The sequence below is a fragment of the Grampus griseus genome, assembly GCF_964374135.1.
Source record: "Grampus griseus genome assembly, chromosome: 1".
Lineage (NCBI taxonomy): Eukaryota > Metazoa > Chordata > Mammalia > Artiodactyla > Delphinidae > Grampus > Grampus griseus.
In genome coordinates, this window is record NC_139017.1 from 161,763,101 (window position 1) to 161,777,287 (window position 14,187).

The 14,187-nt window shown below is 40.7% G+C and overlaps 1 protein-coding gene across 2 annotated transcripts in view; it reads right to left on the reverse strand.

Moving 5' to 3' along the window:
- Positions 1-4,700: 4,700 nt before the first annotated feature.
- Positions 4,701-14,187, reverse strand: part of STX12 (syntaxin 12) — a 34,821-nt gene continuing 25,334 nt past the window's right edge. Inside the window, exons 5-10 of one of the 2 annotated variants that reach the window (XM_082668462.1) lie at positions 13,864-13,907; positions 12,448-12,553; positions 8,631-8,703; positions 7,491-7,573; positions 7,281-7,351; positions 4,701-6,189 (exon numbers count right to left, since the gene is read on the reverse strand). In XM_082668462.1, coding sequence (XP_082524588.1) covers positions 7,322-7,351; positions 7,491-7,573; positions 8,631-8,703; positions 12,448-12,553; positions 13,864-13,907 — 336 coding nt within the window. In that variant the 3' untranslated portion in view covers positions 4,701-6,189; positions 7,281-7,321. The remainder of the gene's footprint in view (positions 6,190-7,280; positions 7,352-7,490; positions 7,574-8,630; positions 8,704-12,447; positions 12,554-13,863; positions 13,908-14,187) is intronic. The other variant, XM_082668461.1, reaches the window with a different exon arrangement.

Below are 14,187 nucleotides of genomic sequence, written 5' to 3' on the forward strand. Positions count from 1 at the left end.
GCTTCCCAGCAGCCTGTGCGTATGCGCGCGCGCGCCCACCCACGGACGCATGGACGCGCAGACGCACGGGGCGCTTCTAGTAGCGGGGGGAACAGGGATAGGGTTTTGAGGTCTTTTTCAGTGCTTGATAGTTCGCTATTTACAGAGGTCAGGGTTTTCCTTGGCCGGGAGTTGTTTGAGGAAAATGGGCTCGTAAGGAGGGGTTCGGTTTCCCTCTACGTTCTTTTTGCAAACACGCTCCCAGGCTCTAAAATGTTGCGACTCCACCCTTGCTCTGGGCCTGCCCCCTCAGCCTTTCGACCCCAGTCTGGAGAGAAGCTAGAGGGTAGAGCTCAGAGATTGGAAAAACTCCAACTTTTCTGTTTCTCTTCTTCCGGTCCTTCTGCGTAGAGCTGCATGCACCGTACTCCCTTCCCCATTGTAACCCAAATCCGGCACTTGAGAGCTTCTGTAGTTTATCTGGGAAGCTACCTTTGGGGGTCATCTAAACTCTAGACAAACAGGAGCCAGGGACGGATCCAACCAGATGGCAGGCGTCCAGATCTTCAGTGTGCATGAATGAAATGGCTAATCAAGTTGAGGCCCCTTTGGATTTTAAAACTTTGGTCATAGTGACTAGATAGTGTAAGGAAGAATTAGGATTCAGGCCTGCTTTAGGCCAACAGCTGGGTGAAAGAGACCAGCAGCAGGTCCTCTGGTTGTAATGGCTTATGTCTACTGAGTGCTTACCTATCTGTGCAAGTATACAGTTTCTATGAATCATCTCATTTAATTCTCACAACTCTCTTGAAATAGGTATTATGATTCCTGAGGGGTGGGTCAGAGAGATTGAGCTACCCAGCCTCACCCTAGAACAAGTGGTGAGTGGGATTCAAATCTAAATCAGTGTGATGCCAAAGGCCATGCTGTTTAATCATCGCTATCTGTCACATTTTGATGTTGGTGTGATCATATTAGCATGCAACTAAAGCCCAACACTTTTTCACTTTTGTAGAAAACATGGGAGGATTATCTGACCTTTTTTTTTTCTTTCTTTTAAGGAAACCGAATGCAAAATTATTGTTCACCCATAAAGAGGCACTAACTGCACAGCAAGTTATCTCCTTCTATGGTGGAGTTATTTCTTTTCTTGATTGCTTGCGACTGTTCCTCTAGATTTTAAATCGAACATCAGCCTGTTCAAAAGAGTTTGCCCTTGGTGACATCTCTAGGCATCAAGATTTAGCTGCAGCATAATATTAACTTAGAATTTAAAATTATCAACTCTTAGGCAGGAGGATCACATTTTCTCCTGGTCTTCAAATGCACAGTGAACTCATCCAGCAAGGATGTTAACTGATCAGATCACTTTTTTTTTTTTGGCTGTGCCTTGGGGCTTGCAAATCTTTGTTCCCGGACCAGTGATTGAACCCAGCCCTCGGCAGTGAAAGCGCCGAGTCCTAACCACTGGACTGTCAGGGAATTCCCTCAGATCACTTATCCCACAAACTGGTTAATATCCTACTTTCCAGCTTCGTGATTCCAAAAATAGACTAGGCTGATAGCTCTAAACTTGGTTTCAGGAAACCAGGCTATAGCTTCCTCCTTTGAGCACAAGGACTTGATTCTTAAGAAAGAATTAAATAGTTTCAAGTGTTTTGAGTGTAACAGAAAGGAGCAAGGTGCTTGTATCTACAGAGATTGTGTGGGCCTTTAAGGTCCCATGCCCTTTCCAGGCATGAAGAGGTATTGAAGCCATGTCTAACTATCAGGGACCTAATACCATCTTATGTCAGCTTTGCCTTTCAATTTCTCAGCTTCTGTGGGTGGTCTATTATTTATCCCTTATAATGCTGAATGTACACCCAAGAAACCTAAGCTATATTCTTACCCTTATAATTTTTTATTCCTTGGCCATGTTCCCTGTTTCCAGCATAGCTGATATTCACACTGACCTCTGATGTAATGGCACCTTACACTTTCCTGGGCCTTATAAAGCAAAATGCTCTTTGGGCACCAATGATGTCAATAGAGATCAGCAAACTGGAGGACAGCAGTCTAGGACATGAACCTTTTGAAATGTAAAGACTGATGGGCTAGCTGCCTTTGGATTTTGGTATCTCAACAAAGACATTAATTTCTTAGACTTTGAGACTTCCTTAGAATAGAATCTAAAGACATAAGGAGCATATTGATATCAAAAAACTTCTTAGAACATCTTTTATGTATGAGTGATCAAATGGAGACACTGAAAAAATTGTGTGTTTGTGTAGAGATGGTACAGCAGGAGACTTCATTTAGCAGGGTGGTGAATGAAAAGTTTACAAGGTGCCAACAAAAGAAAAGATATTCATGAAAACTGAACAGAAATTGCCACTACTCCGCATTGTTAAAGCTTCATGAAAGACGTGGTGAGCAGGATAGTTTGTATCAGTGATGAATGGAGACAGTGTATAGTGTCTAAAGGTGTGGTTTTGAAGTCTGTGTGCTTGAGATCAAATCCTGGCTCCACTGCTCCTGAACTGTGTGCCCTTGGCCAGGTCGCTTACTTACTATGCCTCGGTTTCCTAATCCACAAAAAGAGGACGAGAAAAATATATCTCCTCGATAGTTTTGTGAGTGTAAGATGATAAAGGTAAAACATTCAGCATAGTAAATTGCTTGTAGTGAGGGCTCCAGTATTACCCCACAAATGACCATTCACATACAGAGCACTTCCTCAAGGCTCTAAATTCCTGCAGTATACTGCCATTGCTGGCCTCAGCTTCTTCAGTTGTAAAGCGATGCGGCTAGTCTGTAGATGAGTGGTTCAGATATTCGAGATGTTATGGACTAGGGGAAAATAAGTATTATAGGGGTGTCAACTTTTATTTTGCCAACTGAGATTTTTAAATGAAGACTGTCACCTAACATCACCACCTTTTCATAATCTTTTTAAAAAGTGAGAAGGCCATTAGCTCAGATTCAAAGATGGTACTTTAAAAAGCCCACTATGTTATTTTTCTCATTTCTCCATGGACTGTAAAAACTTGGTCCTTAATCAGAGTCCCACATTAAAAATTCTATTATTTCAAGTTTATCTTTTAAAAATTAAGTAGTATATTGTTAATCAAATTTCATTTTGGATACGTATTAAAATGAACTACTCAGTTGGCCTAAAAGCAGGATCAAGGGTTGGAATTAAAACCTTTCAAGCTATTTCCTGGCTAAATGGAGATTCTAAAGTAGTAGATGTAATTCATAGTACTGGAAAGCAATACTGAAAAATTCCTTGAAACCTAGGGATACGCTAAACATGCTTAGAAAAGGGAGGAAGCAGATTTCTAGCCCTAGGAAACAGGATAGAATGAAATCTGAGTGAGGTTCTGGTCTGCATTTAGTGACCAAAAGCAAAAGCTTCATTTCCATGACTGAGAACTGCCCCTGAACAAAAGAAGGGGGAAAAACCCAAAAAACAAAAACACTGAATGGAGGAGGCTCGGTATGTTTTAGTTTGCACTGACTGAAGCATGATTTCATTTTGGTATTTTTTTCCCCAGTGGTGCAAGGCAGTGTATCACCACCCCTTAACAAAACAAAACCAAACCTACCCAGGGAGCATTGGTCTAGCAGCTAGCAAGTTCTTGTTCTGGAACATTCGCAGAGGAAGTGGCCAGCATGACACCTCTACTTTACCCTATACTACAGTACTACTGTTTTAATTCACTTGAAGAGAAAACATTCTATAAAGAATGGAGAAAGAAAGAGAAAAGGAAAGGAATACGGAGACAAACATACAGTTGGTATGTTCAGACCACATCCCTATGGTCTTTATAATCAAAGAATTTTATAGCTTTAAGAGAACTACTGAGGAAACTAGGGGCCTATGCGTTAAATAACTTGTCCAAATACCTACAGCAAGTTAATGACAGAGCTAAGATTCCCCAGGCCTTCTGTACCCCAGTCTAGTTTCTGACCTCCAAACCAATGGTTTTCAACCATGGTTATACCTGAGAATTATCTGGAGCTTTTAGAAGTCTCTATACCCAGGCTATAACCCAAACTAACTAAATTAGAATCTTGTGGCACGGTCACCTAGGTATCAGTATTTTTTTAGTTTCTAATGTGAAGCCATGGTTAAGAGCCACTGCCCTAAACCATGGTGCCCTAAAGGTGGACAAAGCACAGTCAAGGAGGATTCTGTGAACAGGTTTGTTAGGACCACTTAGCAGAACCTCTTGGTGACTACTACAAATTCCAGGCCATTGAAATTCTAGGCCAAGGTCATATTTGCTACCCATGACTACTATTACCACCACCATTGGATAACACAGAACAGAACTATGGTGGCTTCATTTTACCCAAACTGAAAGGTTTCGTGTTTTTTTTTTTGTTTGTTTGGTATTTTTTTACAGTCAAGACGTTTTTCTTGCCTGGAATGTTACAAATGATGTATTCAAGTCCAACCATAATTTAGAGCTGAAGGGGCAGTGATTGTATAACCAAGGAATTACCTCTGAAGCTGCTGCTTGGGCCACTTGATGCCCCAATAGCTCTATCCTGTTCCTCAAGGAAAGGACCTATTCCACCCCTAAACCAATCCTCACCTGATCTCCAGTCTTCTTGCAGGTCTCAATTTTTCTCTGGACAGCACATTACCCAATATCTACTGCATTAGGATGTTAACTCATAAAAACTTACTACAAAAGCTTTTCAAGTGTTTATTTGTCTTATGTGGGTGGAATGCTGCAAGAGTGCAAAGAAACTTATGCATTTAGCCCTGTTTCCCTGCTGTTCACATTAGTTTAGTAAAAGAAGATTAAGTAACATTAAAGGGAATGGAAGAAATAAGTATAAATATATCCAGGGTAGTGAGATCCTCTGATTCACTAAAGGATGAACTGAAATCGTCGGCCCAATTCACATTTATGTGAGAGCCTAGAGAAATTACTTTCCCTTTAACTTCCCTACACTTGTGAAAAAGGGGAGTGGACAACATTTATGTTACAAGACAGCAATCTTTTATTGAAACATTTTTTGTCTAAAACTATGCATGGAGAGATTAATCTCTTGTTCATAAATTAGGATAAGTCTAACATCACTATTCCAAACCAGTATTATTTACAAAAAAGAACCTTTGCTTTATCGCCAGGTTCACAGGACTAAATTTTAAACCAACTTCAGTCTAGCTTTTAAAATCTTCCTGCCATCAAATGCCCAGCAAACCTTATTAGGGTAGGGGGCAGCCTTTTGATGGCAACATTCATCATTTACCAGGAATGCAGAACCACAGCTGAGCAACAACAACAAAAGATTAAATCATTCCAAACAATTCCTATTTGCTCTCCAGAAGAACGCTTTGTCTAATTCTCCCCTTCTATACAGACAGGTGGGAGAGGAACCCCACAAAGAATCATAATGTTAATTAAATGAAACTCTTCAAAAAGTGAACAAGATCATTTAGTGTATATATGGATGAATTGCAGTGGATGACACTAGCAGATAATAAACTTAAACCCAGATTAACACACACCCCAACAGCTGACCAGCTCAAATAGTTACTTCTCATTTAATCTGGATCACCTGTGCAATTTTTTATTCTCTAGTTAAATACATTGCCAAAACCTTCCAAAGCATATAGGGGGCAGGCTTCTTAGAAATTCAAACAAATATTAAATAATAAAAATTGCTGGCTTATTATACAGTTTCTGACAGACTCCAATATGCTGGGTGACAGAAAGTAATTCTATCTCAGTTGCTAGTAAAAAGGTAAATCTCGTATGTACATAGAAAGACAATTATTACAAGACTATAGTGTTACCTACCAAAACAAGAATATCTAGAATGTAATTTTCAGTAAACACTTGGGACGAAGGGCAATCAGAGTATAAGAGAAAGCAAAATCCACATAAATTAATTCTTAATTTGAGAAATCAATAAAATGTATACATAAATTGATAAATACTGTCTCCACAGGTCACTAATTCCAAGGACTAGTTAGTAGTTAGTTTCTAACTAAATTATTACAGGACATTCTGGTGTATTCTGTCTTCTTGTGATCAGTTTGTTCTGGCAAGACTCCAGCAAGCACTTGCCCTTGAAAACAGCTCAGCAGGAGAAGGCTCGGAGGCAATCACTTCATTTATTAACTAGCCACAAAATAAGTCCCAAGATTACAATAATCACTGACAGGACAAGCACCAGGATACAGATCTTCTTGCGAGATTTTTTCTGAGGAGAGAAATATGTAAAGAAGACACTCATGAAACAAGTAAAAAATGTTTCAGTCTAAGACCCCAAGAGTGCTTCATCAATCTGCCTCCTGGTAATTCAAAATTAACTCTATCCATGTATGACTATGCGGACACCTCCTCAAAAATCTCAAATTACCAGTGCTAGGCAGCAGCGCAAGTTCTAATTCCAGGCTCCCAAATACAATTTTGCAAAGGAACTGTTTATACCTATGTTGCTAGGCATTATTTGCAATAAAATAAGTTATCCGTACATGTGTATTTTAATAAAGGTTTTATACCTAGTATAAAATTTTGTTCACTGTAAAAAATACACACGAGCAGAAGAGAAAATAATCACCCACAGATAATAAAACAGTTGACATTTTGATTGTATTTCCTTCTGATCTTTTATCCATGCATATTGTTATCTGACATAATTGGGACCATATTGTATGATGTTTGATGTTTTTATCACTTAATATTTTAGCATAAAAATTTTGATATTATAAACTCTTCATAAACATCTCTTTTAATTCCCACATAACATTGAGTGGATGTATATAATTTACTTAATTGTTCCTTTACTGTTGGATATTAAAGTCATCATTCAGTTTTAAAGGGAAACACTATTATTAAATATGAATTTCTTTAAGAACAGTCCCAGGTGAAATACAGCTATCTTAGGAACATGTAACTGACTGAATGCTATTTATTTCTAAAAAGCCATGCAACACCAAATTGAGGAGAAATGAGAGGGACCTCATTCACAATATTTGTAAACTGAGGTAAAGACCCAAATAAAAGTCATAAAACTAGGGTTTCAACTCATATGTAGAAAAATATCACTTTACAGAAAGTGGAACGATTAACCCCTATTTATTCATACGAAATAACCCCAAAATGATAAGCCCCTATTAATTCATAAATAGCTGTCGGAGTTGATTCTTTGTCCATCCTCTGTGGCAAAGGTCAACATAAACCATCTGCAAAGTTCTACTTTGTACCTATTACTATCCTAATTGAAACAAACTTCAGCTGTTTAGGTTATAAACGTAGCCTTATACCAGATTAGGTATCATGCTAGCTTACGTGGTTAGCTTTGCAGCTAAGAGGCTTCTATGTCAGTTTATTCAAAGTTTGATGCCTTTTTGTAGATCTCTCTGCAAAGAAAAATACTAAAAATGGAGCTGGGACTGCAATTATGACTACCTGTCTCCAGCTTAAGTCTAAGCAAAAGGCTGCAGCTTGCTCTCAAAAAGTCTACAGCACACAGTGACTTTCTTTAGTACCTGCTTTTACCTGATAGTAAGCAGCTCGCTGTAACTGATCAGTGGCTCTTTCTACATGCACCTCTGAGCTTTCCACATTGGCTTCTATGCTGTCTGCAAAAAAGAAGGGCAGTGGATGTTTTACCACACTCAGATGTCTCAAGACTGCAAACTGAAGACAATTATGATGCTATGGGTCCTGGTTCACCATCATCACTCCAACTATCCAGGCATGAAATCAAAAGTTACTAACTCCGTAAGAGAATAGCCCTATTCTTTGGAAATAAATACTGGGGTGGAGGGTTATGAAGTATATAACTTACCCACAAATGGTTCAGAAAAAAATCAGGTATATACATAGAGTGAGAAAGAGTGAGTGCAAATAAAAAGCAAGTGGGGTAGAACGTTAACAAGAGGTAAATCTGGGTAAAGTTTATAAAGGAGTTCCTTATTTTTTATTTATTTAATTTATTTATTTTTGGCTGTGTTGGGTCTTTGTTGCTGTGCACAGGCTTTTCCTAATTGTGGCGAGCGAGGGCTACTCTTCGTTGCACAAGCTTCTCACTGTGGTGGCTTCTCTTGTTGCGGAGCAGGGGCTCTAGGCGCATGGGCTTCAGTAGTTGTGGCTCATGGGCTCAGTAGTTGTGGCTCGCGGGCTCTAGAGCGCAGGTTCAGTAGTTGTGGCACACAGGCTTAGTTGCTCCACAGCACATGGGATCTTCCCAGACAAGGGCTCGAACCCATGTCCCCTGCATTGGCAGGCGGATTCTTAACCACTGAGCCACCAGTGAAGCCCAAGGAGTTCCTTATTATTTTCATTTTTGCAACTTTTTATAAACTTGAAACTATTTCCAAATAAAAAGCTTTAAAAAAAAGGGTTTCTAAGCCCATAGTTGTGCAAGTTTCTGGAGATAAAAACTGGGAAGCTGACAGCTAATATTTCCCTAAACAGCCAAAGACTTACCAAGAGGCTATGGCAAGTGAATGGAGCTGACTATTCACGGAAGCCTCATTTTAACTTACACATTTGACAACATAAGAAAATTGCTAAGAAAATGAATTTAATGATTTTTAAATGGTATTCCAAAATTCCTAAGACACATCTTACTGACTTCTTTGCACACAAATACTGTCAACTCACCTTCATGTTAAAGGTATCAGTAATACATACCAATGAGATCACCTTGGTCATGGATCATCATCGCCAAATCTTTAAATATCTGATTGACATCCAAAATATCAGCCTAAGGAACACAAAAAAACAATTAACATTAAGCAACATGTTAGAAGATTCATTTCCTCTACTTACCTAAAGTTTTGTCTAGTAACAACACATGTGTTTTTAAAGCTTATAAATCATGTTTTCTCCATGAACAGAAAATGAAAAATAGTTAATTATTAACATTTACTAAATGACTACTATGTGCCAAGTACTATACCAGGTAGGTAATTAAAAGCACAGTCTCTTGGAGCCTGTCAGCTACAGAGGACTGTTAATCCTCCAGTTTTGTTGTCCAACCTTAAATTAAGAACTTCTCTGGACCTCCCCTCTAAAATGTGCACAATGACAGTACCCATCTCATAGGGTTTTCAGAAGTACTAAATAAAAAGTTCTTAGAACTGTGAAATAACCACTTCATAAGGGTCAGCTATTATTAACTATTACTTAATTGGCCCTCATGACAACCCAATGAGACATGTATTATCCCCATTCTACAGAAGAGAAAATCACGGCTCAAAGAGGTTTAATGACTTGTCCCAAGGTCTCACAGCTAGCAAGTGGCAGAACTGAGAATTAAAAGTTCATGATCTTTTGTTACTATGCCTCCTTGATACTTGAATTAATCATTCAGTAACTCTATGAATTAAGTATCTTTGAGGATAATGAGGCTCAGAGAGGTTATGTAACTTGTCTAGTCATACAACTCGTCAGTGAGGAAACTAAGCATTGCAGCCAGGATTATATCCCTAAAGCCCACGCTCTTTCAAAGTGTACTGCCTCTCAGAATGCTATAATAAAAAATGATGTCTTCAAAGCAATGACTTCCTAATCATAACTTGCAAGAATAGTTCTTGCCAGAACCTCAATTACTTGCTAAGAGTCTACTATAGTTGGGAGAGTCTGCTAATTGCTGTGAATATAAAAGGGCTTAATAATAGCTAACGTGGGGGGGGGGCGGGCGGGGAGGGATCAGTATACAATAAGATAAATAACAAGAAAGGGTGTTACATGGTAAATGACTAATAAATGGTATAGGAAGTCTAGCAGAGGAGGAAGACTATGGCAGAAGAGGTAGGACTTGAGTTGTGCCTTACAGCAAAAGAGAAGCCATATACACAGAAAGGTAACTGGGTTAAAGAACAAACAGCCCAGTTTGGCTATAACATAAGGTGTGATATTGTGATGCATAATAAGAAATATATATTTGGTCTTTGTCCCATTCCCAGCACAGAGCTTCTAAAAACCTTAGAATTTTCTAAGTGATAAAAGAGATAAAGATGTCTTTTTTTATTCATAACAAGCCCTTTTCAACCACTGCTAAGTTTATGTTAATGGCTTGACTTTTGGAAAACCAGTAAGGATGGGGGCTGGTTGCCAGGGGAACCAACTTGGTGATTAGATGGTTGGAACTTTCAGCCCCAATCCTGACCTCTGGGGAGGAGAGGAGTGCTCAAGGTTAAATCAACCACCAAGGGCCAATTATTTAATCAATCATGCTCATGCAACCACAGGGTTCAGAGAGCTTCTTGGGTGGTGAACACATGGAGATTTGGGGAGAGTGGTGCGCCTGGAGAGGGTACGGAAGCTCTGTACCCCTTCCCACATACTTTGCCCCATACATCTCTTCCATATGGCTGTTCCTGAGCTGTATCCTTTTATAATATACCGGTAATCTAGTGAGTAAACTGTTTTCTTGAGTTCTGTGAGCAGCTCTAGCAAATTAATCAAACCCAAGGACGGGGTCGTGAGAACCTCCAGTTTCCAGCCTGTCAGTCAGAAGCACAGGTGACGACCTGCATTTGAGAGTGGCATCTGAAGTCACAGGGAGGGGGGTCAGTCTTGTGGGATCTGAGGCTAACTCCAGGGAGATAGTGCCAGAATGGAGTTGAATTGTAGGACATCCCGATGGTGTGGCAGAACTGCTTGATGTGGGAATAAGCCCACACATCTGGGGGCCAGAAGTGTCAGAAGTGTAGTGTGACAGTAGAAGAGACACACAGGAGTGTGATGCTTCACCGTTAGAATGGGGTTTGTATGTTAGATGCAGGAAATGACTGGATATGAAAATCCAGCCCCGGCTAAGGAATTTGGCCTTAATTCTGTTGAATGAAGTGCCCATTACACTCCTGACATCTACTACATTACATTCTTCTCCTTAGCTCCATGTATCTCACTCTACTCCCTGCTATAACAGGATTTCTCATGTTAAAGAACCAAGTCAATGATTAGTAGCAATAGGTGAAACAGAGAAAAGACATGACATTTTTGAAGGTAATAATCAAACTTGAGGATGAGCTGTCCCATCAAAAAAAGTGACACTGGGGCTTCCCTGGTGGCGCAGTGGTTGAGAGTCCGCCTGTCAGTGCAGGGGACGCGGGTTCGTGCCCCGGTCCGGGAGGATCCCACGTGCCGCGGAGCGGCTGGGCCCGTGAGCCATGGCCGCTGAGCCTGCGCGTCCGGGCCTGTGCTCCGCAGCGGGGGAGGCCACAACAGTGAGAGGCCCGCGTAGCACAAAAAAAAAAAAAAAAAAAAAAAAAAAAAAAAAAAAAAGTGACACTGATGGGCTCTAGGGCAGTGGGGCTCAACCTCGATGCACATTGTAATCACCTGCGAAGTTTGTAAGGCGAAAAGTGTCCACGGCCAGGGCCTCTTGTGGATGTTTGCCCATTTTTAATCTACGAAAAATAGGCAAATCATATAGTCCAAACATAGTAATTGGTAGTGGAGGAGGAGAGCTGGGGAATTTTAAAAAAATCTCCAAGTGATTCTAAAGTGCAGTCATGGTTCAGAACGACTGCCACAGATGAAGGTCAAGGAGGAGCTCCAAGTTTCTCCTCTCTCAAGCCTCCCCTCCCCACTGCCCCCGGGGATGGCAGTTTTCTATCTCCATGGAGGAGAAAAGTACTCAGGTTTAAGGATATCTTACTGGTCACTGTGCAAGATTAAAGTTGGGAACTCAGGGAAGAGAGGCCTCGAGACCGCTCTCTCAACCCCCACCTCAAAAACTCTTCCTGGGGCTTCCCTGGTGGCGCAGTGGTTGAGAGTCCGCCTGCCGATGCAGGGGACACGGGTTTGTGCCCCGGTCCAGGAAGATCCCACATGCCGTGGAGCGGCTGGGCCCGTGGAGCGGCTAGGCCCGTGAGCGGCTAGGCCCGTGGAGCGGCTAGGCCCGTGAGTCTGCATATCCGGAGCCTGTGCTCCGCGACGGGAGAGGCCACAACAGTGAGAGGCCCGTGTACCGCAAAAAAAATCACCAAAAAACAAAACAAAGCAAAACAAAACAAAAAAAAAACTCTTCCTGTTTCTCTGACTCACTGACGTGATATCCAAAACTTGGGAGTGGACTTTGGGATACACAAAAATGGAGCAAACCTTTTTGGCCTATCTTTATTCTGGGCTGTTCAGACTAAGCAAAGGGCTCTCCATAGAGTCCTACCTGACCGAGAGGTTGGCATTGAGGTTTCGGGACAAAGTCTTAATGAGCAATAAAATATCTGTTGGCCTTGCTCTGTTCTCTATGCATAGTCTCATGGAGACCACATAAGATATAGTAACTGAGGAGAGGATTCGGGTATTCTCAGGTGCCATGGCCAATATCAACATAAGAGTAGTTCAAATTCACTGTGATTACACTGAGACATAATATGTCTCATTAGCCATACAACAACTCATTTCATCCTTTTTCATAATCACTGCGAGAAAAACCAAGTGAATTAAGAGACTGCATCTACATTGAGTTAAACAAAAAACATGACTTGGCTCTCACCTCCAGCTGCCGAATTGCCGTTTCCCTCTCTTTAATAAGTTCCAAATCCTGTTCAGTGATGGCCACCTCATCCTCCTGGCTCTGCATCTGGTTCCACTCCTCATGGCTGCAGGGAGACAAGCACACTAGTTGATTCCTCCTCTCTAAGGTGTGCATAAGACATACCTTCATCACCTCTGCTGCCAGCAGAGCCTGCCCAAAGACAGTACCAGGGCTCCAACTCCTCTGGTATCAATACAAGTGTCAGAGGCCACATTCTTCACATCCAGAGACAAAGAGTTGGTAATACCAAGAAAACAAAGTCTCAGCTTTCCTGGGCAAAACTAAGAGGAAGCAGAATTATAAGGGATGGGACTCCTTGCTGTTTCCCTTCAGGGGTACACTCTACAATCTTGCTAGGGCTTGCTAGACAGAAGTGGACAGAGGTTTGAAATCAACAAAGTACACTGACCCATTCTCTCCCAGGGCACTCTCAAAGTGCAAGCTGTATTGGTATCTCAGATACTAGACAGGTGGAGGAGAGCAGGTTAAGTGACCAGTCAGTGCTTCACCAATTAGTCCGATAGAATCACACCCCCTGGTTTTCGAGAATCTCTTTGAGGTTATGCTTTAGGTTAAATGTCTCTTAACAGAAAGCCAAAGTTAAAAGCTAGTGAAATGTTATAACTCTTCTTTTCAGGTACCATATTTAAAAGAAACGCATATGACATCTTATACTAGAAATGTAACACTTTGAAAATTCAGTATTAAGCATTTTCCAACAGTACACATAAATCACAAATCATCTCCACAATATTTAAAGAATTTCCTCCATGTGCTGGAGATACAAAACTGAATAAGCACCCCAGGCCTTTGAGGTGCTCACAGTGGGGGGGGGGGGAGATAGATACATACCTATAAGAAAACATTTTATGTTCTCAACTAATACCATCAGTACATTTTTATGGAATTAGTTAATTCAGTTTGGAGAAGTTAAGAAAGGAGATGTTCTTCAGATACAAATTATTTGCTTCTTCTTTTAATACTCCTAGAAGGATGGGTTGCCTCCATTTTAGGGATGAGTAAACACAGACCCAAGAACTTTGAATAATTTAAATCTGAATTTGAGGTAAAATTATTCAGACCTCCGAATCCGTAGATTTGGGGGCTCATACTTATTCTTATTGAGCCACACCCTCTCCTCAACACATAGACATCAGAGATTTCTTGTAAGTTTTTTATTCACTTTGAAATTATTCCTTCCATAATTCAAAGATCTTGGAAAAGCCCACAGTTTTGACTTTTTTATTTGATGGATTATAAATTACCTACTCCAGGACTCCCTTTCTTTTTCCTCCTTTTTTCTCATTGATTTTTAAAATTAAAATTAAGTATAAAATCCCATCTCGATTCTCTACATTAGAATAATTCCTTTACCTGTCAAATGAGACGAGCTGCTCCTCTCTTTGCCTCTCCTCCACCTAGAAAGCAGATGGCATTATTGCTGCTGTTATCCAGAAACATGTCACAGACAGACACACACACACACACACACACACACACACACACACACACACACACACACACACACAATGGCTTCCTTTAGCTACAGTATAAAGAAGTAACATCCCTTGGCTCCAACAGACTCTGTAAGATGACACAGGGCTCTGGCAATCTGACTGGACCAGGAAATGGGTGTGAAGTAGTTGAAAGCAAATCTGCATTCCAATTTGGATTCAGAACAGAAACCATACTAAGTAG